This window comes from Tinamus guttatus, unplaced genomic scaffold (assembly GCF_059628265.1).
Source record: "Tinamus guttatus ecotype Peru unplaced genomic scaffold, ASM5962826v1 Tinamus_guttatus_pri_ptg000307l, whole genome shotgun sequence".
Lineage (NCBI taxonomy): Eukaryota > Metazoa > Chordata > Aves > Tinamiformes > Tinamidae > Tinamus > Tinamus guttatus.
The window spans coordinates 4,199,856-4,224,642 of NW_028288841.1; the positions used below are offsets into that span (position 1 = coordinate 4,199,856).

The following is a 24,787-nucleotide window of genomic DNA, read 5'->3' on the forward strand; positions in this document are numbered from 1 at the left end:
TAAGAACATGACAACTATCTCAAGTGGGAGACGAGCTTCTACCTTGTAAGCAACTCTACCTGGGACTCCAAAGAGCCTACTCTGCAGAATTTAACTAGACATATTGTAAAATATCAGCTTTGTTTCTTGCACCAATAAACCAGAAAACTACTTTCTCACATGTTTATTTGGAAAAGAGATTTAGCAAGTATTAAATACTTTTGTCTATGCTAACATTCCAGGCTGGTATTTGAGCATCTGTGTTACAAGATTAACTTCAGTTTTAAACCATAGTAAGCACATTCTAAAAATGGAGAAAAATAATCATTGCCATGTGCAAATCTCTGCCCTGCTGCTAACCCTGCTGACCGAAACGTGTCTGATGTTTAGACCAGCGCACGGCCCTTGCTTCCTTGCTCACTGCCTGCTTGCAGAAAAATAAAGCCAGGAAGACAAGACCAAAAACACTCCCTAATTTTGTAGTTTTCAGCTGATTTCCCTCAAAAGAACAGCAGGACACACTAATGGGACTGATGACCTGGGTGACCACTTGAAGAGACTGCTTTGCACACACATTGCATTCTTTATACAGTATTTACATATTAACTCGCATCCTGTTTTGATGCAAATCATCGTGCTACTCAACTGCTTTCTGCACTAGCAGAATTCCAACAGATCTGGCAAAATACTTAAGCCACTGCTTAATTTCAAGCCCAGAAGTTGCTCAATGGCCTATTCATGAGCTGTGGAGTCTTCCCCACGCCGAGAGGTGCTTAGTGCTTTCCCCGGAGACAGCCTCAAGCTCATGGCAGCACCGAACCAAGGAGGCGATACCTTTGCCAATGCCCTTGGGCTTTATCTCCTCCCTTCGTGTCACACGTGATGCAATGGCAAAAAAATAAAGAAAAAAAACCCTATGGCACACTATGACTTTGGTTTGCTTTGAGGTGCTTGCCTGAAGGCGGCTGTGGTCCAGCACAAGTAACAGAGGGCAAAGGGTGGCTTTGCTGGGCCGGATCTAGCTCAGCATCGTGGATGCTGCAGGAGGGCTGCTTCCAGAGCAGCTCTGTTCTGTGTATGCCCAGGCCACGATTCTTTTGGAAAATGCTCAAGATTAATTTCTCTCCAGGTCTGGGTTATCATTTTATGATATGTTGGTCATATATTTATATATATATGTTTTTTTTTTAAAAGAGAAAAAGTAGAATTACAGCTTTTTACATCCAGTGAATCAAACTCCTTATAATTAGGGTGGCTGGTTTCTATGGCAACAAGGCTCCAACTCTGTTTTATGTGGAATAAGGAAAGAATAGCTACGCTCGAGCTGCTGGTACGGCCAGGGCGCTGCAAGCTCACGGAGGGCTTCTGCTGCGGAGATGGCCTGGAGCTTCCCAGCATCCCTGTCTGGCCAAACCATGTGAGAACAACCTGGGAACTCGTCCATCCCGGGCACACCTTGCCCCGGGACACTGGCAGCGCCTCTACCCTTCCGCGAGGCCAACACATCCCCGTGACTTCACCTCTAATAACTATTTCTAGGGCCCTGTGGATGCTGCAGGAAAAGAGACTTGAGTTGTTTTTCTCCTCTTATTTTAAGAGGTGGACGTGGGTGGGAAAGCAGGAGACACAGCGCTCGCAGCTGGGCTAATGCGCCGTGGGTACGGGGCGACTCTGGCAAGCCCGGACATGAATCATATGAGGACCTAAAGTAGTAATTTGCTTGGGCCAAGCTTTCTGTGATAGATGTTGCCTTTTATACAAGTAGTTTTGTGCTGCTTTTTCACACACAGAAAAGAGCCATATAATGATCCTCATCAGCCCGCCCACACTGTGTGCAATGCACTTTGGCAACACCAAAGACCAACGCATGCAAAAATAATGCACAAAAAAAATTGTTGCTAACTAGCCAGGCAGCATGGATGGACTGTGAGGAGCTCAGTGCTCACCAAAATTACCCTCAGCGGGTAGCTGCCCCATTCCATCTACCTGGGACACCCACTGCTCGCAAGCGTGCCAAGACCTCGCACGGCTGCAGACCTCAATTTAGGGAAAAGGAAGAAGATTTGACCTAACCAGGGCAATAATGGACCACGGGGATTCAGGATTGGTGTAAGCGCCACTAGCAGCTGGCCATGAATTCTCCAAACTCACGCAGTAAAGAGAAATCAATGTTCGAAGTTAGCATTGACTTTCTCGGGTGGTTTGCACAAGATAACAGCGTCTCGGCCCCAGCCGGATTGGATTTTTACAAATCAATGGCAAGTGCTTAAGAATAAAGCTGGCTGGAAACAGCTTTGTTCACGGATTTCTATGGGGAAAAAGGGAATTTGCTGTTATAATTGCAATGCTAAAGCATTTCAGATAAACAAGTTCTTTCTTTTCTCTTCCCTCCTTGGAAACGCATGTAACAGATGGAGTTCAAGGTTTCGAGGTGCTGTACTTGGAGTCAGCAGCGTCCCCATCAGAGGACACCTCCGGCACTGCAGACTACAAGAGCTGAACCCATCGGAGAGGAATAGCATATAAGAGAATAGAATAGAGAGCAAAGCTATCGACATGCACAACAAACCACTTCTATCGCTCACACCAGGAACCATAAAGCCGAGTTGGCTGCAAGCCCCCAAGTCACTTCTGGAAACATGGACCTGCTTGTCTTCCAGGTGGCTTCTCGCTCCCTTCCTGCTTTGGCAGCCCAGCACCCAAAGCTCATCTAGATGACTTGTTGCAGTGATTTCAGATGATGGGACTGCCTGTTTCACTCCTAGCTAGGCTTCCTAGTCTCCCACATAATCTGGAAGAAGCTCCTGGTGTCCATCTGTCACCGAAGTTCGTGAGACCTCTCCTAACCAAAGCACAACAGACTCATGCAGCTCTCATTAGGCAGTGCCTCAGCACCAGATGTCAGGCACAAGTTGTTTATGCCACCAAAAAGCTTGATTACATTTACAAACATCACTGCTGATAAGATATCTCATAAAGAAAAAAAAAAAAAACCTCCAAAATTATCTGCACGACACTGGAAAAGGATTCATTTGCTTCACAGCGAAAGGGTTCACAGCATTCATGCTGAAGAATGCATGAAATGTTTAAATGGTTTCAAAGGAAAGCCTTTCTTTTTTAACTTCAAACAATAAGTCCCCAATGCAAGGTGAGGAGGCTTTGCCCTCTATCCTAAAACCACCGAAGTGAGCGCATGGGGGCCAGGTCCAACACTAATGAAATGAGGTCCCGTGCAGCAGGTACCAAACGATGCTGCGGAGGCCAGAAGTCAGCGTGGCTGCAAGGGGAGCATGGGCAAGCTCATGGGGAAGGAAATGATGCAGGGTTACTAAACACCCAGGAATCACGTCTGGCTTCAAAAGTCCCAAAGCTGGAGGGGTGGGAGAGCACTGGGAAGACGTCTGCACTGCTCCTGCTCGGCTCTGCTGTAAGTCATACCAGGCAACCAACTCGTCTCCTCTTTCTTCCTCCGTGCTAGGCACGGAGCAATGCGCTCCCAGGCAAGAGCCAGGCAGATTTTATAAGCAACGAAATTACTGCTTGTTTGTCTGTGTTTTAAACACAAACATCAGTGGAAGGAACAGAAAGGCTGTAATTGAGGAGTCATACCTTTGGCTTCCAGGAACTAGTCGGACCTGTTTTCCCCCCACGTTTTAGCAGGTTACAAACACTGATGCCAAAGAAGTTTTCCAGCCTAAGACTAACATTAAATAATGCTGAGATTCACAGGACACTCCATATGCATCCAGCAGGGATACGTTGACAAAACTCGCTTTGGAAACACGCAGCGGTACTTACAGAGACAATTCCCCCCGATCTACGCGGCTCAGATTTCTCACAAGCGAGCAGTTCACTTGCCCGCAAAGAGACAAATTTAATTTCTAATTTGCTCTCCGCCAAAACAATACTTTCCCGTTGCTATGACAGCTAGGAGTAAAACCTCTTACCTCTGTGACAACCAGCTAGCAGCATCGCCGAGCAGCCCCTGGAAGCAGGAGCACAGGGAGGGAATGCGGCCACGGGCATTGCTTGGGCTTTCGGTGCTTCTAATTCAACATGAATTTAGAATAAATAGCTAAATATTTTATAAATATATATATACATATGTATGTATAGACTAGTATCATAGGGTGTCACAACCAGGTGCAGCTTGCTGTGAACACAGAGGTACCCTTTTGGACCGCTGCTGCCTCCATCGGCACCATGGAAGGAGAGGGGGAGCGGAGCCAAAGTGCGAGGGGGATTTGGGAAATGCCCTCCCTCCCGATGGGATTAGGGACTCACCAAGCCCAGCAGAGCCATCCCAGGGGCTCTTACAGCTTTGGCATCTGGCAGTACCATGCACAGGACCACAAGTTGCACCTCTAATCCAAGATGCTCCATGCTGGGGGCAGGGGGGGAAAAAAAAAATAAGGACATCTGCTGATCATCAGTAGATATGGCAGGACTCCAACAACAATAACAAAAAGGGCTTAAACATATGACCATTTCTTTTCCTCGTGCTGCTCCTCCATGGCTACCAGCTGCACAATGCTGAAGAAGTGCCCCAATGAATAAATATCTTCTTTCCCTTAGCAACAGAGTCAAGTTTTGTTCCTGCTTAAGAGAAACACATCTCAAGCTAGCACAGACGATTTAAGCCGCAATAAATATAGTACGTGGGTGTAATCAAAAATCGCTGAAACGCAAATCGCACTTTTTAGCCTGGGTTATTTTAAAGTATGACTAGAGCTGCCAATGATCTGGAGAAACACAGGGGAAAGGGCTAGAGGGACAAGAAAAAAATACAGCAATCCTGGCAGGACAGAAAGACACTGCACATTCCTCCCGAGCAAAACCCAGCGATGAGATGTTGCTATTTGCCTTGAGCACAACCCACAGTTCTGCAACAGATTTCTCCAAACAGCAAAGGCTGCACGCAGTCCAAATCTGTTAAATGCATAACCCTGGTGCACAGAAATCTTACTCTTTTCACAGTTCTATTCCTTTAACAGTTCATTTAAGAAGCCTGTCTTGCATTTTTCCATTTGGCGTTGGGAAAATGTTTTCTTTCGCCTGGCTCCGAGCCCGATTCAACAGAGACAGCAAGTCCTTCCCGTTTCCATGGGGCCCTGCAATATAAGACACCGGACTCGTTTCACCTTAAACTGGGCACCTTTCCGCTCTGTTGTCCAATGTGCGGTCCCCTTTCCTTGAGCCCTGGCTCCTTTTCCTTCTGCATCACATAGAGGGTCACTTATTCCTCCGTTGCTCCAAGTCTACCTTTCCCGATGTTATTGGCAAGGGCAACTTCTTAACACCATCTCGTCCGTTATCAGTGTTATGAGCAACAGGGTTGGATTTTTAATACTTCGGTGACTGCCCAGCCAAATCCATGCTGCCCTGCCCCAATGCCAGAAAAGTGGATAGATAAAAACCTAGCTTCAACCCAGAACCAATAAACTAAGCCAAATACCACTGCAGGGTTTTACACCAATTTTTGCTACACAGTCAATGCACGAATTACCTTTTCCTTAAGCTCCCCAACAGCTAAAGACTCATTGCAATTCACTGCATCACCATCCCACCAGGGGACAGCGGGTTTGGACCCACGCTGCCCATCAGGGACCGGGGACCATCTCCCGTTTTCTAATTCCCTTTTCTCAGTGGATGCACAGCTCTATTTTATTCCAATAAGAAAAATCTCAGGTGCTTTTGTCTAAATAGCTGTCAAATTTGAGGGGGAAAAGTCCTTGGCAGATGCACAATGAGACAGAGGTCTCATTCTCCTTGCACCCGTGGTCAGGATAAGGCACCGCGTTGTAACGCTGGAGAGGTTTACAGCTAAAACCATCCAGCAGCTTGATGTCAAACTGTGCCGGCTGAGGCCTGGCTGCTTTATGTTTATCTAAAATATGTAGATATTTAAATCCCTAAGCCTGCAGTAAAATAATTTAGAAGCTCCAACTATAAAAGATTTGCTCCCAAATCCTCATCACTTTTCAATCCTAGTCTCCGACATATTATATTCTTTCTGCATTTAATGTGCCCTTAAGGTGTGGATTAGGTAGGCATTTGATTATGTCTTTTATGTTTATAGCAATTCATTTCTAAACCTTTACCAACTTTAATTAAATGCTACATTTTTACTGCCTAGCCCCAAATCGAGCAAGAGCAGAGAGAAAAAAAAAATCAGTTCTCAAACAAAATCTGCATTTCTAAAGCACCCTTTTCTGCGCAAGCACCTTGGGGTGATGGCGTAAAATCATTCGGGGCTGCCTTAAAGACATATCGGCGCCGACATCAAAGAGTCTACAGCTCTGCCACTTGCGCAGACACCCTGCGCTCGCTAGCAAGGAAAAATAAAATAGCTCCTGCCCAAAACGGCAGCTGCTGGCGAAAGCAAGAAACCTTACTCAGATGCCACCACGCTCCCATTAAAACTAACGTGAGCCAAGTGGAAGAGCTCAGCACGGAAAACGTGCTGCTGAGGCTAATCCAGAGCTATGAGCAACCATCTTCCGAGAAAACCTTCTATCAGTGACTAGAGCAACTAGGGAATTTAGGGCCATTTGCTCAAAATTGGACCTTTTTTTGGAGCTGGCTGCAGCGAGGACCACCCCATCCCTGGCTGGGCGAAGGACCATGCAGCAGCCCGCATTCATATGGAATGGTCCAGACCGCCTCTGACTCTGCTTCACAATCAGGAGCTGAGAGACTGGGTTTGAAGCCAAATTTTAATCGCAGCTTGGAAACCAGGATTTTGCCCCCCCGTTTTAAAACCTGCATGGTTCAACAGGAGCTGCTCTCACGAGCTGCCACATCAAAAACCCTTGGATCGTGTAAGATTAGCTGAGCTCTGCCGCTTTGCCCTTTGGGGCCAAGAGAGAAGAATGGCATCAAATTTTTATCAGCTAAGAAATTCGAGCCCGACTTGAACACCGTCACATCTCTGCAGTTCATCGGTATCAATCTGAGCTACACAAGGAGAATACTAACACGGGTTAGCTCAAGTCTCAGGGGTCAGGCAGCATCAAGGTGGGAGCTGCAGACAGCACAGACACACAGAGCATCCAATCTATTGCAAAACACCCTTCAGTTTGCCTTTTCTGCAGCTCCCTGCGTGTCACTTAAAAGACAGAAAGGGGACGAGGAGCAGTTTCCTGCGATCCCTGTGCCCTCTTCTCCATCTCTCCACCCTATTGGCTTCAGGGCAGCGCCAGGAGAAGGGATCTCATCCACCTGAGCCAACAGGGCAGCCCTGGAGCTTTCTCTGACACAGCCATTTTTAAGCTCTCTAAACAGCTTCGGGCAGATTTAAATCATTGATAAGCCTTGCATTTGCCCTCTGTGCAGGGCTGAAATTTCACTCTTTGGGTTACCATGGCTAAAACTGCTGCATGTGCAAGCACTGTCCTGGCACTGCAAAACCATCCATCACTCTAACCAAAACAACTTCCCCTGGATCACACAAAGGCATTTCCCTGCAAGAAGCACTGTCATGCCAAGCTTCAGCCTTCTCACTGCAGCTGTTACCTTCAAAGGGCATTAAGAAAATGTAAAGCTGTATTCTACTTGGCCTAAAATGCCCCAGGATAGTCAAACATCTTATTTCATAGGCTGTCATCACCAGTCTCAGACTGAAGTTCAATCTGCAGATCCCTGTGAAACTTATGGCACATCTCCCTGTGACTTCCCCAGGGCCAGGATTTCACCCCAACCTTGGCAGAGTTCAGGCCAAAAAGAAAGTTTAGATAGTTACGGCACACAATTAAAGAGAGTGGCTAGAATGAAAAGCCAGCATTTCACAGTGCTAGCAGCCCTGCAAAATTTTACAATACACAACCCTCACGTTAGAGGATCCTTTTCTTTCTTCATAAAATATATGGGGCCTTTCCACAAACCCTTTTTATTGGTCCGTTTGGCTACTTGCTCCTTTTATGAACTACTCGAGTTCCAGCATCATCTGGAAAAGTCCAGGAAGACCGCTGATCTAAACCACAATGACGTGCTAGACATTGGTAAAAAGCTTATCTGCTACCAAGACTTGGAGCACCATGCATAAAAGCACCGCAAGGAAAAGCCAGGAGACTGGGCAGCTGGATTTCATCATCTGAAAGGGGAGTATGCAGCATCTTTTAACCCATTTATTCTTACCCTCTGCAATATTCTGCAGTTGCAAAGTTGATAAAAATATCTGAAACCAAGACGCCTTTTGCCTCAGTGCAAAACCCGCTTGGCAGTGAACAAGTAGTTAAGACTGGAAATTCTTTTACCAGTCTCCAATCCTTCTTCCACGGGGGTCCTTTAATGACTACAGTTAAACAGCAATCTTGCACGGAGGTCCACATGCTAACATAACAACGTATTTTAACTGTGTATTTAAGTAGTTTCATTTCTATTGACATTGGCTAAGGTGAGTTCCTCAGGCTTGAAGACCTCTAGCACCGTGTTGGGGCTGCCCATGCGCGCAGCCTGTCTAAGCACACGCTGCCAAATACACTTTAACGACAAAAAGCTCCTGCAAAACATTTCCTAACCACAATTCCTCCCCGAGCCGGGAGCTGCCGTGGTCTAGGGGTGCTAAGTTGTGGTGTGTTCAGGCAGCTCCTGCACTGGCACTCAAGGAAAACCTCATGGGCAGGAGATACATCCAGCCATGAAGAGCTGGCAGAAATGGGCAGTGTTGCAATGTACAGGGGAAACAGACGTGTGAGAAAGGACAGCAAGGAACTGGGTCAACCCATGGCCTTGTTGCACCCACCTGCAACAGCCCCAGGGCTCTGAGCATCTCCGAGGGGTCTGGCAACCTCTGGACTCCAAACACCTCACGCAGGAGACTCTTGAAACCTCAGCTCCAGGACTGGAGCAGTCATTCCCAGACCAGCTCCAGCTGGACCACCAGAAGTCCCGGTTGCGGGCAAGGAGCCGAGCGTGTCGAGGTGAGGGCACAGCTAATCCGATGACAAGGTCCTTCACAGCCTGCAGGGCATCTCGCACTCTTGCAGCTATGCACGTGCTCCACGTCTCAGCTCCTTAGGAAATAACCAGGCAACAGCAAACCCCTCCTGCAGCAATCCTGCAGAGAGGCTGTTTTAAGACCAATAACAAGGTCTACAGCCCTCCCACCTACCAGGGTCTTTACAAAAAAGAAGAAGAAGAAAAAAAAACCTTTCTACTCTAATCTCAGCTAATCTCAGATGACTCTCTACCATCCAAATCTATTCGATCTTTAATACTGGCGCCCATTACATTAAAGCCCCTCCAACATTTCCATACATTTCTGACCTTTCCAGCCCAAGATGCAGTAACAAAATCCAGCAGCATATTTTGCATAAACTGGTTATCTTTACTTGCATGCCCTCTCACTCTGCACCTCACGGCCCCAGGTTTAATGCAAATGTTGACACCTGCTGCCCCTTACAGGTGTTTTCCTTTTAGAGAAGCTCAGATTAAGCCCAAACCACTCAGCTTGCTGGGGGTGACAGAGAAAAAACTGGACTCCTCTTGAATTAACAGCTCAGTCTGAAAGTTCTACATGGCTTTATCAGGAAGCACAGCCAAACAGTAGTGGAGAAAATCCTGATGCCGTGGGTATTTCTGTAGCTATTTACTTCTGTTTAAGTGCATTTCCACTGGAAACACCTTTTTTACAGATGGCACAGGCCCAGTCGCCACTACTGCAAGATGCAGCATGTGTATAAATATCTGCAGGACCAGGTCTCCAGGTAACGCACTGGGTTGGATTTCCCAGTGGAAAAGTGCACTTGCAGCAGAAAACTGCCAAGAACAGCAGTACCCCACACATGCCGCCACTTCAACAGCTTTGGCGCTGCCTCACCGAACTCCAAAATTGCCCCCAAAATTCAACTTTTCTGGAAGGAGGCCCTCCAGCATCCCCAGATGCCTCCAGCCTCTGGTGTTTTTGCAAGGATGTTGCAGTTTGCTACCCTGGACTGCTCGGGTCCTATGTGTTTTCCCTTCTCAGCATGTTCAAATCCCCCCTGAAGCTCAGCGTAACACCAGGCTGAGCATTAATCAACACAGTATGTGCTTCCCCTACTCCAGCAATAGCTATGAATATTTAAGTTTTATATTATGTGCAAGGATTATTTTTATACATATGCCACCCTACATCTTTTTATATACAACCACACACTATATATATACATACATACTTTATATACACACACACACATATATACAGGCAAACACACACACACAGAGTATTAAATTTCTGCAAAATATAATTTAAGCACGGTGGGGTTTTTATCCTTCAGAGTCACTGAGCAGCCAAACACCCAGGTTAGCAATATGGAGTGCCCTCTGCTGTACATTAAGACAAATGGTTATTTGTTTAAAGAAGATTTTTTCTTCTTGTTGTTTTGGAAATATTAATGGCCTTACTCCGAAAATATATATACACTAAAATTAAGTTTGATCACTTCAATTGCAGTGGGCAATGCTCATCCCGCAAGAGCTGCCCTGTGAGAGAGACCGAAGGATTTATATCTCATCCTATAGGTTACATGAACAGAAAGTAAATAGTCAACACTGGACCTGCACCATACACAGTTCAAGATGTTTTATTTATAGGCTTGCAAATAGCAAAGGGAAATCAGGACAAACAATCTAGCTTTATTATTCCAGCATTTATCAGATAGCCTTCACACTTCAACAAATTCCCCATCTATTAGAGCTGAAATTATCATACAGAAACATGAAACTATTTTTCTTTTGTAAAACACCATTGTTCCTGCTACCAGGAAGAAAGATAATAACAAAGCATACTGAAATAAATATGTATCTGAAGCTTCTACATCATGTAATAAATTATGCAGCCAATATTAAAACCCTGAGCTGCGCCGCACGAGCCACACTGAGGAATATTAACTTCTTGCATCCTCTCCCTTCCCAGCTCTTCTCACACCTGACACCTAACGGGCCGCGGCTCCGGCACATGGAATACAGATTTCACAGGCATGGACGCGGCTCCGTGATGAACGTCTCGATCGGCTTGGCACGGGAGGGGAGAGCTAATCAGCACCGTCCCGGTCTGCCTGCCCGCTCTTTGAACATGAGGTAATTGGAGGCAAAGGCTCCACTCCTCTGCAGTCGTGGGCTTTGCAAAAACAGTGATTAAGCAATGTGCAAAGAGCGGGTTAGGAGGCGCCGAGTCTCGCAGCACCGCGGAGAAGAAGTTTGCCCATGGCATCGACCGGACCTGGTCTTGGGCAAGTGGAGAGTGGAGGTGCCACGTGCACAAAACCCACTGTGTTTTTTTTTTTTTTTTTTAAACTGGATTTTCTTTTGGACAGATCAGCTTCCCAGCTCACCCTGGTGTGGAGCCATGAGCATTGCACGGGTGCGATGGCACAGCAAGGAGCAAGCAAGGACAGGGAGAGCATCCCCCCGCCAGCACACGCGCAGCCCTGGAGATGGGCTCGATGCGGCTGCTGACAACTACCTAGACAAGAAACAGATTAAACTTGCTCTCTGCTGCTGCTTCACACTTCACGCTCTGCAGAAGGAGGCATCTTTTTTTAAACCTGTCTTTGTGCAGCACCTATTGCAACGGGGTCTGGATCTGCAAGCGGGGCCCATCTGCTCTGCAAAGCGTCGGGCTCCCCACACGGCTGTGCTTAGGAGGGTTAGGGAAGATAAGAATCTTGCTATTTACACCAGCCCGAACAGCATCTCGATGCCTCCAAGCTGAAGGGGCGCGAGCCCCTGGGTGCTTGCAAACACCCCCTTTCTGTGCTCAGAGCCAGAGCTCTTTGCCGAGCCGCGCGGCTGCACTGGCACAACTGGTTTCCAGTTCAGCACAGTGACTCATTTGAGAAGTTTTCCATTTCCAGCATTTCTATCTGCTTTGCAGATCAGATTTCCTAGATGAGGCAGTACCCAGGAAAACAAGCCGCCTCTTAGGCAGCCCTGTAAATGTGTCCAGATGAAGCCGAGGAAAATATTTTAGATTGCCATCTTTTGATGAAATCTTTTATTCAGTATTTCCCTGCCCTGCAAAAGTTGGTCTTTTACTTAAATAACTTTTCGCCTTGCTATTCTAAGCAATTCTTGTCCTAGATTCTCCATCCTGGTGGAAGGCCAAGCATCACTGGCTGAGCCAGGGGGAACATAAAAGCATCTTTCCATAGCGCTATAAAAAGGAGGAACCAGATCCGTGGAGACAGTTCATTTTCATGCCTTGGGTATTAGGGATCAAGCACACTTTTCTGAGTGTGCACAAGGCAAAAGGCAGCTTTGAGACTCAATAGCACGTAAAGAGACCCTTGAAAATAACTTTTTGCTCCCCAGACGGAACGCGCAGGAGAGGAGCGCGGGGCAGGCACGGCAGCAGGGCACTCGCGGCGGCCGAGCGCACAGGGAGGTCAGCGAGAGCAACGCCGCCTCCTCTGAAAGCAAACAGCCAAAAGGAGAGGAAACGGGAACCACCCAAGACACACTGGGAAGGTTTCCTATGGTTACTGCTGCCATGGAAATATTTTTTCACATTGGCTCGATCTAAATAAAATCCGGCTCCAAGTTACGGCGTTAGCCCCTATCAATTCTTGATTGGCAAGCGAGTAAGGACAGGGTCCCTGTCTGCCGGGACAGTGCGCGGTGGCCTCAGGGCTGAGCAAGCCACCGAGCTCGGAGGCGTCCCCAAGTCCTGGCGTGCTCGGCCGCACTCCCCGTGTCACCCGAGCTGCAAGGGGCTTTCCTTCCCCAGCCCCACTGTGGCTGTGTTTCAAGGAGAGGAGGAGGAGGAGAGAAGAAAAGCAGGGAGGGACAGAGCAGGGGAAAAGACATCTTTTCCTAATTGCTCACAGCTGTGGCCAAGCAGCTCCCCTTCCAGCTGCCAGGAGCTGGGAAGTGCGCCGGAGCAAGCGCCGGTGCTTGGCTCCCGCGGCCCATCTCTCAGGCAGAGAGGGACCCCTGCTCATCCCTCGGGATCTCCCTAATTGCACTGGTGCAGTTTCCTTATCTGCACGAGGGGCATTGCAGCTTTTATCACCGCAGCACCAGCATCTGCGCAAAGGCCACTGATATCGGATGAAACAGTGCTATAAATTCCTCCAGTGCTAGATAGCAGCCACAGAGTGGCGAGATGCTGGATGCATTGGGAAGAGTCGCCAGCCTGGATTTCCTTCGGGATCACTGCAAGATTATTCATAGGAGAAAGAGTAAATATCCAAATAAATATCACAAACTGCAAAGCATCCGCCCAAGATCTCGACTGATGCTGCGTGCAGCCCTTCAGCTCGTGCTACGCTTGCAGGACGGGTGATGGAAACGCAATCGATCATTTAGAGAGTGAATCACCGGGATAATAATAATGGATTAAGGGCGGGCAGGGAAGGAAAGCCTTTGAAAAAGCCAGTGATTACGGATTGACTTTTCAAAGGCAAACAGAAAAGCAACAGAAAGCAAGAAAAGAACCTCGCAGAGCAGCACGCAGGTGGAGCATGGGCAGCAGGAAGGTCACACCGTGACACGGGACCCCGCAGGCACCGCCACAGCAATGTGGGACCCTGCGGGCTTTTTGGGTGAAAATCACCACAGAAGCGACACTGCTTCACCCAACAACAGCTTGTTACTGCCGGTCCAGCCTGGCTAAAAGACGGACCAAAAAAGCAGAAATATATATATCTTATATACTATAATATATATTTTTTTATATATACATATATATTTCTGCTGCTTTTTTGGTATTTTGTATATTTTGGTATATGGTATTTTATATATATATATATAAAATACAGCCCAAGGAAGGCAACACAGAGGGCAGGAGTGACAGCACAGTTTTGATAGCACATTTCACTCCTTGCATGCTAGGATCAGCAGTAGCTGTTCCTTCCAGAAAAACATAAAGCAAGAGGTGTTTTTTTTTTTTTTTCATTTGGTTGGTTAGTCTAGGAGTAAAATATCAGGTGAAAACCAGGATTCAGCGTATTTTTCCATTCTGCCCCCTCAGCCCCTGTTCCACTGAAAAAACATAACAAACCCTGAAAACCAGACCAAAATCCACACTAGATTAGTGGTTTTTCACCCCATTCAAATCTAGCAGATGTGGGTTTTTTTTTTTTTTTGGGGGGGGGGGTGGTGGTGTGTGTTTCTAACACACCTTAAAAAGATACATTAGATATCTATACATATTTCCATAGGAACGACTAGGGTTTTTGTTGTTGCCATTACAGTTTTCCTAAGCAATTCAGTTGCGCACGAGCAGGCCGGACGCTGCTCCATTTCCACCGGCTGCAGACGAGGGCTGTTGTGTTCAAATGAAATTTAATCAAGGAGCGTCTCAAAGCGCTCGGAGCCCTTGCAATACAATCCTGCACAGCTTGTAAAGGAGTCGAGAACTTCAAACAGGCTCCCCAGGCTGGCCCGGAAACAAGTACATACCTCACCTGCTCCCTTGTACATCACATACCAAAAATTAAAGGACTTTTTTTAGGCCTCTTGCCAGGCACAACACTGCCTCCAATATTGTAATGCGCTGTTAAAATGTGTATTGTGTCTCCCAGCCAATACAAACAGGATACCTTATCAGTTTGGGTTGTTTTAGGCATTGCTTCAACAGCAGGGCATGAAGATGTGAGAAGGACAGGCCAAAAAGAAGTATATAGTTTCAGAGTCACTTCAGTGAAACGGTTCGCTCTGCACTTAGGAAAAGGAGGATTGTCCCCCAGCTGCTGGAAAACCCATGTTCAGATCCCTGCTCCCTAATCCATCAGCTCTCCAATGCCCATCCCAAGGGTGTCCCGGGCACTCCTTGGCACAGGGATGGGCAGGACCCCACAACCAGGGATGTGGCCACCACTAGGTCCAGGGCCACCGCCATGTCTTGGAGAACGTGCTACAGTGGTGGCACAGAGACATTGGGTGAGAGGGAAGACTCAAAGAAAATCACACCCCAGTTTTCAAACACTTAGACAAGTGCCTGATCTCACAGGAGAAGGAAATAGGGCAGCACCCGTGACTGCAGCACCCGTTTCAGCATCCTCCCAGATTGAGCCCCAGAGCACATCACAGAATGGTTGAGGTTGAAAGGGGCCTCTAGAGACCATCCATAGCCCAACCCTCCTGCTCAAACAAGGTCTAAACACAGGGTCAAGGCACATGGCCTACGAGCAGTGCCACCAGATCCCAGTCATCCCTGAAAGAGGCTGAAGGACACCAACATGAGCAGAAGAATCACCCATTGGGAAAAGGCATCTCCTTTTCCAAGCTGCTCATAACCAAACCACACTAACACCAAGCCAACAATCCCCTTTTTGTGAGCGGCTTTGAGATCAGCTGGCAAAATCCCTACCGCCATGGTATCCAAAGGAGATGGATACCATCCTGATGGAGCGATGCGGTGTCGCTTCCCCGCTGGCCCCGGGCTTTGCCTATTTTGGCAGGTTCCCCATTGCAAAATGAAAAAGCTCCATTAAAATCACAGATCCTTATGCTGCTTGCTATGGAAGCGAGACAAATGCAAACTTGGGCAAGATAGGGTATTGCTATTCTCACCTCTCCAAAACCTTTCAAATAAACATGCAAGGAAGTGCAGAATATCTGAATCCTAAAGGAGAGAGGGCACAAAGCATGTTATTCATGAAAGGAAAAAACTGGGAGCGTGTGTGAGAGAGATACATAACCTACCAAAAATGCTGGAAACATATGGAAGCAATAATCTGTACTTTTTTTTTCCCCCTCAAAGTAGAAACAAATGCTTCAGAATTCAGCGTTACTCATTCATGTGCTGCATTAAAAAATATTGTTCCTGCTCTGTGGACTAATAATCAAACTGCAGACCAAAATATGCCCTGGAAGGCGTACATATGCCAGCTAGGTCCTTCCTGCGGGAAGGACCAGCTCCAGACAAGCATAGGTTCAGGATACAAACAAATCCCAAACGTCTCATTGTTCTGTCGGCTGCATTTGCTGATCAGCAGATAAAACCAGATAAGGTCCAGCGGCCTGGGAACAGTACAAACTTGCAGTGTAAAGAAAAGAAAAAGCCACTAGCATTAGCAAATCCCAGCCTAAGCCAGCAAGAACGAGCAAAGCCACCACTGAGCAACTTAAAATATCTCATAAATTCAGATCTGCCACCTTATCAGCTGGGTCACCATCCTGCTGCGTGCATCTCTCGCCCGCTGCATCAGCTTAGCCTTGCCCATAAGGTCAAAGGAAAACCTTCAGCTCAGTACAGCCTGGGATGCACTAATCGATCACGCTTCTCTGGACTGAGCTGATGTTATCTGGGATTTTCAGCTGGTCCCTCCTGAAAAACTGAGAAGTTTGTCATTGCAAATGCTCCAAGATCAGGCAAGGCCCCATCTAAAGAGATTTCTGCAGGACTTGGCTTCAGTATGTTATGGTGAGGCATTGTTTTTGAAGCAAGAGAATGCTTGCAACACCTCTATGCACCAAAACTTCACTCAAACGTTACTGAATATAGACTTGAGAATCAAGTAAACGGTTGCCTTGGAAGCTGAGCGCCAAACATCACTTGCTATACAAACATACACCTGGGGTATTGAGACTGTGATGTGAAGCATGAAGAGAAGCAGTTCTCTTCCTCATGAAAATAAGATTTCAGAGGACAAAAAGTATTACAGAGCACATACAAAGAACAAGACTCAAAAAAAAAAAAAAAAAGAAAACAAACGCAAAGATAGCCTTTGCTGTTATGCCATGTTTATTACTGTCATCTCAATGCTTCTGCAAACAAGAATAACAACTATGGCAACAAAGGCTTCTCCCAAGGCTTTAGTCTCTATTTTAAATGTTATTTTAGCTGCCTTTCCTCATCACAGCATCTCATCACCTCTCCTCTTGGAGCAGGGAGTGCTTCTCCTCTCTTCTAATCAGGACACCACTTAAACACAGTCTCTGGACTTGTGTTTCTGGCTTTTGTGCTAAAGCTAAAACATTCTGTGCTAAGCCACAGCATCGACATTTTTGGAAAAGAAGTCAGGGAATAACACCATTTCTTGAAATTTTAGGAGTATCTCATCATAAAAGACACTTTTTTTTAAAAGACAGCACACACTAAAGGAAAACATGTCAGCATACGCCAAACATGTCAATCTTTTAACGCAAAGAATGCGGCAGCAGTGTATTTTAAAAACAGCAGCAAGTCTGTAATTTCACTTTACCCAGGGTAAATGAGAAATAAGGTCTTTGAGGAAGTCTTAAAGGCAGTCAAAGCACCTCACTCCATTCCCCAAACTGGTAGCCGTTTGTCACTTTTAAGGTTTGCATATTCCAACTAATTGCATTAAGCTATAAATTCCCTTTGCTTTTCTCCTCCCAGACCACCTCTCTCGCAGGCTTTTCTCTGCAAGACATTATGCAAAAGACACTTCTAATGGCCATTCACTCACCAAACCCCAATGACAGCTTTATTTAATGCCAAAGCTTGTTAACAAGCTGAATGGCACACAGTTTAATGTAATGCAGATCTGATTAGAAAACAGCAACCAGACTCCTAAGGAGTTAGAGATTTTTATTGAATTTGATTTCACTTTCTTCCACACAAAGCCACCTTTCAAGTACCAACCTATATTAATGGGGATTTTGTTATTTATAGCCAATTTCCATCCTCAAGACCACAGCCCACACAGATGAGCTTTTCAGCCCTTTACATACTTTCCTGACAGGCTACTATAAAATAAAGCAATGCAATTAGAGTAAGGAGTCATTTTGCTGTTCAGGCAATGAAGAAAAATAAAAAAATCAGAGGTTGTACTAGTTACTAGTTTGATAGCTGTGTCTTCACAGAACGGCGCTACAGACTCCCAGCCCAGTGATGACAAATTCAATCTACATTCTTTTCCAACAAACTGCTCACTTTCTAGCCTAAATTATCACAACTCGTTCTGGGCTGGATGATTTAAAACCGAATTTCAGTCTTATGGTGAAAGGCAGAGATCTGGGGTACTCAAACTTCTGCTAATTCTAAGCGGATGTGAAGCTCGTATGGTGATAACACCTTGCTTCCACTAAAATAATAAGTATGCAAACACATTAGCAGAAAATTCATCGACTAACTTGTATTTGGGATTACAATTTAAGATTGCAAAGATACACAAATATATTCTAAAATCAAGGCTTTTTTTTTTTTTAATTACTTTGGAATCCCCTTTCATTTTTTCCCCCCCCTATAAACCACCACCAGTGGAGAGTGGTTTTACTCTGAAAAGAAAACAGTTCTGTAGGATACATTTATTCTTCCTGAGTGATCTCCTTGGCCGAGGAAGTATGCATATTCTTCCAAGAATGATAAATTCAACCAGCTCTCAACACCATCTCTCCATCTGAGAAAGGGAGCATTTGAGGGAATTTAAGGGCAGATATCTTTGGCATTTGACGAAGCAATTTGCCTGCTTGATGAAATGGCCATACAGACCAGGCTTTAAAAAAGAAAATCTCAGGTGCTCAGGTAGTAGTCCTGCATAATTACACATACGCAATGCTGGCATCAACAGCAGGGAAGATTCCCATTTGAGTGCCTGCAAGCTTACAAATTCTTTTCCTTCTCCCCAAAGAAAGTCACCAATACCCATTTTTGAAGGAAAATAAATAAATAAATCAAATTCACATTTATCAGCAAAACTCTGCTCTTAAAGGCTTACAAAAAGGCTTATGAATCTCTGGTGGTTAATTGATCTGTGTTTGAAGACTTAATCGCTGCCTCTCCTTGCAAACCACTGTGTTCTCCTGCTTTCAGTCTGCATGGGAAGATGTTTGCAGACACCCCCAGCATGAGCGAGGGACCTCGCCACACTGCGCACGGGAGAAAGTCCCCTGAACACATTTGTGACCTACAGAAATAGCTATTATTAATAATTTGCCTGCTTACAAGTCCTGGGCATTAATAGACCACTCACTAGTAACAAATGCATGTACTTCCTCTCCATTGTGTTTTGCTTCAGGAGGCAAATAGGTTGCCTTTATTTGCTTTAATTGCCTAATTATTCTTGTATCGAGGCAATTAGGCACGAATGCAGATGAAGGAGGGCTCTGGGCTTCTCCAGCTCCCTGCACAAGGCATCCGTGATCGGAGCATAATTCAGCTCAGCAGGACCGAGAGCCACCAGCAGCGGATGGACCTGACCCCTGCACATCCTAACCCTAATCCGAGCCCTCCCATGCTGTGGGCAAGGCTAACCCCTTCCTTCCCAAGGAAAGGCTATCGGAGCCCCCCGATTAGAGCAGAAACCCTGGCTGGTGTTGGGGGAAACCCAGGAGATACCCAGGCAGGTGCCACTCGGATTCAGCAGCATCCAGCACACGTGGCAGAGCGGGAGACCCATCACCCCGAGCAGAGCCACGACACCCCAAACTTGGCTCCCCAAATAGCCAGGGCTGCCTGAAAGCAGCTTGAGAACTGGTGCTCAGCAAATGGGTACCAAAGCCCCATTGCCAGGTAGCTGCACGCTTGGACATAGTGAAAAGCAACCCCCAGCATTGCACCCTGCCCGAGACTGCAGCCAGAGCAGCCTCGATGACCATCCTATCTCTTTACAGTCCACAGTTAAAAGTTCTCTTTGGTGCTTTTCAACTTTACAAAGCACCTGTGTGACAGCCCCTGCTAGCCCCAGGCTCAGCGGGGAGGAAAGCTAGGACACACAGAGGCTCTGATAAGCCCCCAAGGGAGAGAAGAAGAAGAAAAAATAGAAATGTTTGGGGTGACCTTACAAATCTATTAACTTGGAGAACCGATGCAGCATCAGTTCTCCGAGCAGAACATGTGGCCACCTTCTCTTCCAGAGGTGCCAGGTGGGATTCAGTGGCATGGGGCGCCCAGGGGCTGGAGGACCACAACAAGAGCCACCTGAGCCCCAATCCCAGCTGCATCCTGAACGCTGCTTTGCGAGGCTCAACCTTTAGATGCGAGTCAGTGCTTGCAAACCAGCCCGGTGCCCTCTCCTCGCCCACAGCCCGCATTTTATTCTGCACGAGGTGCCCAAGAAGTCGAGCAGATGCCAAAAAAAAGGGCATACCCTGCAAAATAAGGTTAAAAGGCCACGGAGGCCTCCCCGACCTACTAACCCAGGAGCTCATGGTCCAGGAGATTTAATAGCACCAAGTCCCCAGTCACCCTTGAGCAGGAAACTCGCTTCCAGACAAGACAACACAGGGAGGGGGAAGCCCGAGGTCGTGCACTCGTATGATGGGAAATACAGGCCAAAAATAGCTAAACACACACCTTTTTCCGACACATGCAACCTGTTGAGGGGTTGCCCTGTCTATTTTGGCACTGGGCATAAAGGGAAAATGAGGGCTGCAAGCAGGAGCCTCTTGCCCTTGGTGAAAATGCACCAGGTTGCTCCAGGACCTGGCCTTCATCTGCCCTGGGCTCGGGGTGCAAGTAGTTTTTAAAGCAGGGAGAAAACAAAAAAGCAAAAAATAAAAATAAAATAATCCCCCAAGCCAAAGTAACACTCGCTGGGTACACGGCGCACTCCCATCCCAGGTAGGGCAGGGAACACGTTTCAGCCCAACACGATGCTCCCGACAAGCCGGATTCACCCCCCAGGCGAGCCGGGACAGGGACGCGCCCCGGGACGCTGCCGGCGGGAGCCACCAAGGAGCCGCGGTGAGGGGCGCGCGGGGCGGTTCTTACCTCCACTTGTGCAGCGCGAAGCCGGGACACTGGTCCCCGCAGGTGTTGCAAGGCTGGCCCCGCTCCGGCTCCCCCGGCGCCGAGAACTGCAACGGAGCAGAGGGGTCACCTGGAGCGGGGACAAGGTGGAGGGCACCCACAGCTGGGCTGGGGGGCAGAGGGAGCACCCGTACCTGCGGGGCGGGAGGGCACTTGGGGTGCAGCAGACCTAGGGCCGGGGACACCAAAACTCGAGGTGGGGGGCACATGCATAGGGAGAGGAGGCCCACGGGCACATCCATGGGGAATAGGGACACCCCGGGGGGCGAGCAGCACAGTTGGGACGGCGGGGACACATCCACGAGCTGAGGGGACAGCCGGGAGCAGCACGCGCGGGGACAGGGCACGGGGGCACCCAGCGCACCCACGCGCGGGGCGGACGGCGGCGCCGGGGCAGGAGGAGGGTGAGGAGGAGGAGGAAGAAGGGGCGGACGGCAGAGACCCCCCCTCCCCGCACTCACCGCGCGGCCCGAGAGCCGCTTGCGAGAGCCGCGGCCGAACATGGCAGCAGAGGCGCGCGGAGCCGAGCGGAGCGGAGCGGAGTGCGCGGCCCGCACCGCCCCGTCCCGCCCCCGCGGCCGCCCCTTCCCCTGCCCGCCCCCCGGCCCGGCAGGCGCCGCCCTGGCAGAACCCGGCCCGCGCGCGCCGCTCCCGCCCCCGCCGCGCCGCGCTGTCATCACTCCGCTTCAGAGTGAACCGCCCGCGCCGCGCCCCCATAGCTGGCGGGCGTCGTCACGCTGGGGAGCCGGCCCGGGTGCGCCCGGCGGTGAGACGTGAGCAAAACGCTCTGCAGCAAGAGTTTTCAGGAAAAGAAAAAAAAAGGAATTTTAGGAAAAAAAAGAGGAATTTCTGAGAGCGGGATGGGATCATGTAGCCACGAAGGGTGTTGGGCTCAGGGGGCCAAGGCCGAGGTTATATCTCTGGCTGCACCATTCACCAGTCTGTGCAGCATGGGGGGGTTTCAGTGACCAGGACAAGCAGCCCAGATCCCCACTGAGCTGCTCTTCATTGCACGCTGAGCAGTGACTTCTTCCACAGTTATTAGCAAATTATTAGCAGGGAATGAAGCACCTTTTGCCAAATTTTCTCTCCCTGCTTTTCCTTCTAGTTTTCCTTCTCGCACCTGCTGGTATAGACATATATAAACTCCAGGGTGGGGGCAATCCTTGCAAATACACGCACATCTTGTCCCACAGTGGGCACCCCATGGTGGCATGGGCTTCAAGCTCATATCAAAATGTCCTAACATATATATTGCACCTCCTATATGTACTATTGAGGGTGCTAAGTTACTGTCATCTCTACTGAAGGTCAAGGGGACTGCAGGAAACGGACATCTTGCAGGAGAGGGCCTGAGTTCTGCCACCACTTTGGGGCGTCTTGTGTAAGACTCAGAATATTTAAAACTCCAATTAGAACTGCTGAAATAAAAGCCTTATTGGATATAGGACTTATAACAAGATCCAGCGTGCTGTGGGAAATGCTTTAAAGGTGACCCGCAAATCCTTTCTAATTACGTCTGCTTTTGCAAGCAGTGCTGTGCGCCCTCAATAAGGTGCCTGCTGAGGACGTTGGCTAGGAGTTTAAAGCAGAAAAAGTAAGTCAAGGCTGGGTAAATTCCTGAGGGGAGGCCACTGCCCTGGCTGGCACTGGGGGCAGTCACAGGACCGCTCGGTGCCCCCGGGTCCTCTGAGAGCAGCCCCTCGTGGCAGAAGTGTCCGGTGACACCGGTGCCCTAGGGAGATCCCATCTTTCCAAGCTCCCTATCCCTCTGGAGGGTCCCATCCGCGTTTCTGGGCTGCTCGAATGCCGCATTGCGAGAGCCGCAGAAGGAGCACATCCCCCCAGGGATGCAGGCTGGAGACGGTGTCGCGCTGGCCTTAACGCTCCGCTCCTTCCTCCCCCGGAAAAGCTGCCGAGAGCTCCCGGGAAACGCGCTCCCACGCACAGCGCTCGCCGTGCGCAGGACAGGGGTGATCATGTCCTGGCATCGCCGGAGGGGCTGGCAGGGACAGACAGCTCCAGGTCTACCTGTGCTGCTGCAAAAGGCACTTTCCAAAGTTTTTTTTGTTAAAACGGAGTGAATTCTCTGCTCGAGCAGGACTCAGCTTGGGGTGGGAGGGTGCCAGATACTACTGCCAGATAGGCTCATGAAAAGAAAAAAAAAAGTGTAGATAATATATGCCAGACACTTTATCTGACAAACTGTTGTTTCTGACACTGAAATTATTCCATACATCTTCTCCCCATCCCGTTCTTGTTTCAACTGAGTCCATCCAGCACTGACATGTCTTGCAGCCTTTCTCATCCCCAAACCCACTCCTGTGCTGTGAGGAGGGCTCCTTTTCCTCTCCCAGAGTTAGGGATCACAGAGGGCAAGAAAATGACAGGAATGTTCATTCCCTGCTTCCCCTCCCCAGTATTATACCCCAGTATGTAATACCCAATATTACAGAAATACAGGTTTATTGTACCCCAGGGCACTGCAGTACACACATGAAGTGCCTGGACAAGCCAAAAAAGCTTTCTTCGGTCCCTGCACACCAAAGCCCCGTCATTGGTGTGTAAATGTGCCCTTGCAAGGGTCTCCTGAAAGGGTGAAAAATCAGTGCTTCCACTCATTTTGGCTGCAAGACCTTCCAATTGCTGCTGGCAGAGAATATTATGCATAAACCCTCATTTGAGGTAGGACATGGAGTCTCAGTCTGTGCTGTGCATAACAGGAACCCAGGCCTGGATGAATCATGCTATGCTACTTTTTTTTTTTTTTTTTTTTTTCACTGCGTAGGTTTTCTTGAACATATTCCATCAGATTCACACCGGTCAAATGTACTTTGAGCATTTATTACACCCTTAATCTGCCGCACACACACTTCACATGTCAGAAACCAAGAGCAAAGTGAGCTCAGCGTCTTAGCAGGATCCTGCTGCAGGCTGCTCTATGCGAGCAGGGACTGTTTAGCACAGCCATCTGGGTAAAATATAAGCTTTTTTTATTATTTGTCATTTATTTTGGTTAAACCAGCAATGAATAATTTCATATTATTTCTTCCATCAATACAGTGATTTGTAAATATGACATGATTATGTTTTGTCCTCCCACCCAGGAATGCAAGGGGCCATTATGTACTCGCCAAGGTAGTTCCAAATAACCCCTCTCCTTTTAACCTTAGCATTTGGCTGTGCTAGTTGCTAGGTAACTGAGTAAGATTTATAGTCATCTATTGTTAATTTTGAAGGCAGTCTTCAGTTTGCCCATAAATAGCATTTTGGAGCTGGACTTCACGCCCATAAAACTTCGAGAGCAGCTCTACTGCACTGAGACAACCGCCTGCTGTGGAGTTAGGAGCTGGGAAAAAAACTTTTAAAGAGAGAGGAAAAAAAAAAGCAGTGGGGGAAAAAAAAGGAAAAAAAGTCACCCTCTCCCAATAAAGTTGGAGTCACGGGATGTGGAGGGTTCTCAGTGGATCCCGTGCTGCTTGGACGTTAAATCAATCTTCAATGCCCTCTGCTGCCAGCACGGCGAAGTGTTTGTGCTCGGAGGCTCCGACCAGATCCCGGCTCTGCTTCCTTCCCTCTGGCTCTGGGTTCCGTGTCCCTCCGCCCTCACCGCCAGCAGCCCAGCAGCTCGTCCCAGAATTGAGACTCTTCACCATCATTCCTCAAGGCAGAGCCCTGTCCTACATCTCTGTTTGGACCACACGTTCAGGACTATTCCAGAAGAACAGGGAGAGAGAGAGAATATATATATATATATACATATATATATATAAAAATAAATATCTCTTTGGGGTTCAGCCTGCTGAGCAGGAGCTAGGGTCAGCTGTGGGAACGAAGTCATCCTGACACCCACCTGCGGATGAACTAGGAGCTTTTATTGGTTCTTCTGAGGAATCATTTGCCATCCTGTGGGCGGAAAGGCCCTTTGCTTTTTTAAGCTACTTGTCTTTTTTCTTGTCTTTTTACTTTTTGCCTAGGGGAAAGCCAAACACCCTTTTTCTTTTCTTTTTGCAGAACTGAAACCTGCCGATAAATTGACATGCGAGATGCTCAAGAGGAGCAGACAGCCAGTGGTTGTGAAGTTGCATACCTGATCTAAGGTAAAACTTGCAGAAAACCATGTCCATGATCCCTGAAATGTCAGGAATGTCTTTGCTTTTGGGG

The 24,787-nt window shown here is 48.0% G+C and overlaps 1 protein-coding gene across 1 annotated transcript in view; it reads right to left on the reverse strand.

Annotated features, from left to right (window-relative positions):
- PRICKLE2 (prickle planar cell polarity protein 2) overlaps positions 1-21,160 on the reverse strand; it is a 92,917-nt gene extending 71,757 nt beyond the window's left edge. Inside the window, exons 1-2 of the mRNA XM_088528273.1 lie at positions 21,085-21,160; positions 20,585-20,670 (exon numbers count right to left, since the gene is read on the reverse strand). Coding sequence (XP_088384399.1) covers positions 20,585-20,670; positions 21,085-21,126 — 128 coding nt within the window. The 5' untranslated portion in view covers positions 21,127-21,160. The remainder of the gene's footprint in view (positions 1-20,584; positions 20,671-21,084) is intronic.
- Between the last annotated feature and the right edge of the window lie 3,627 nt (positions 21,161-24,787).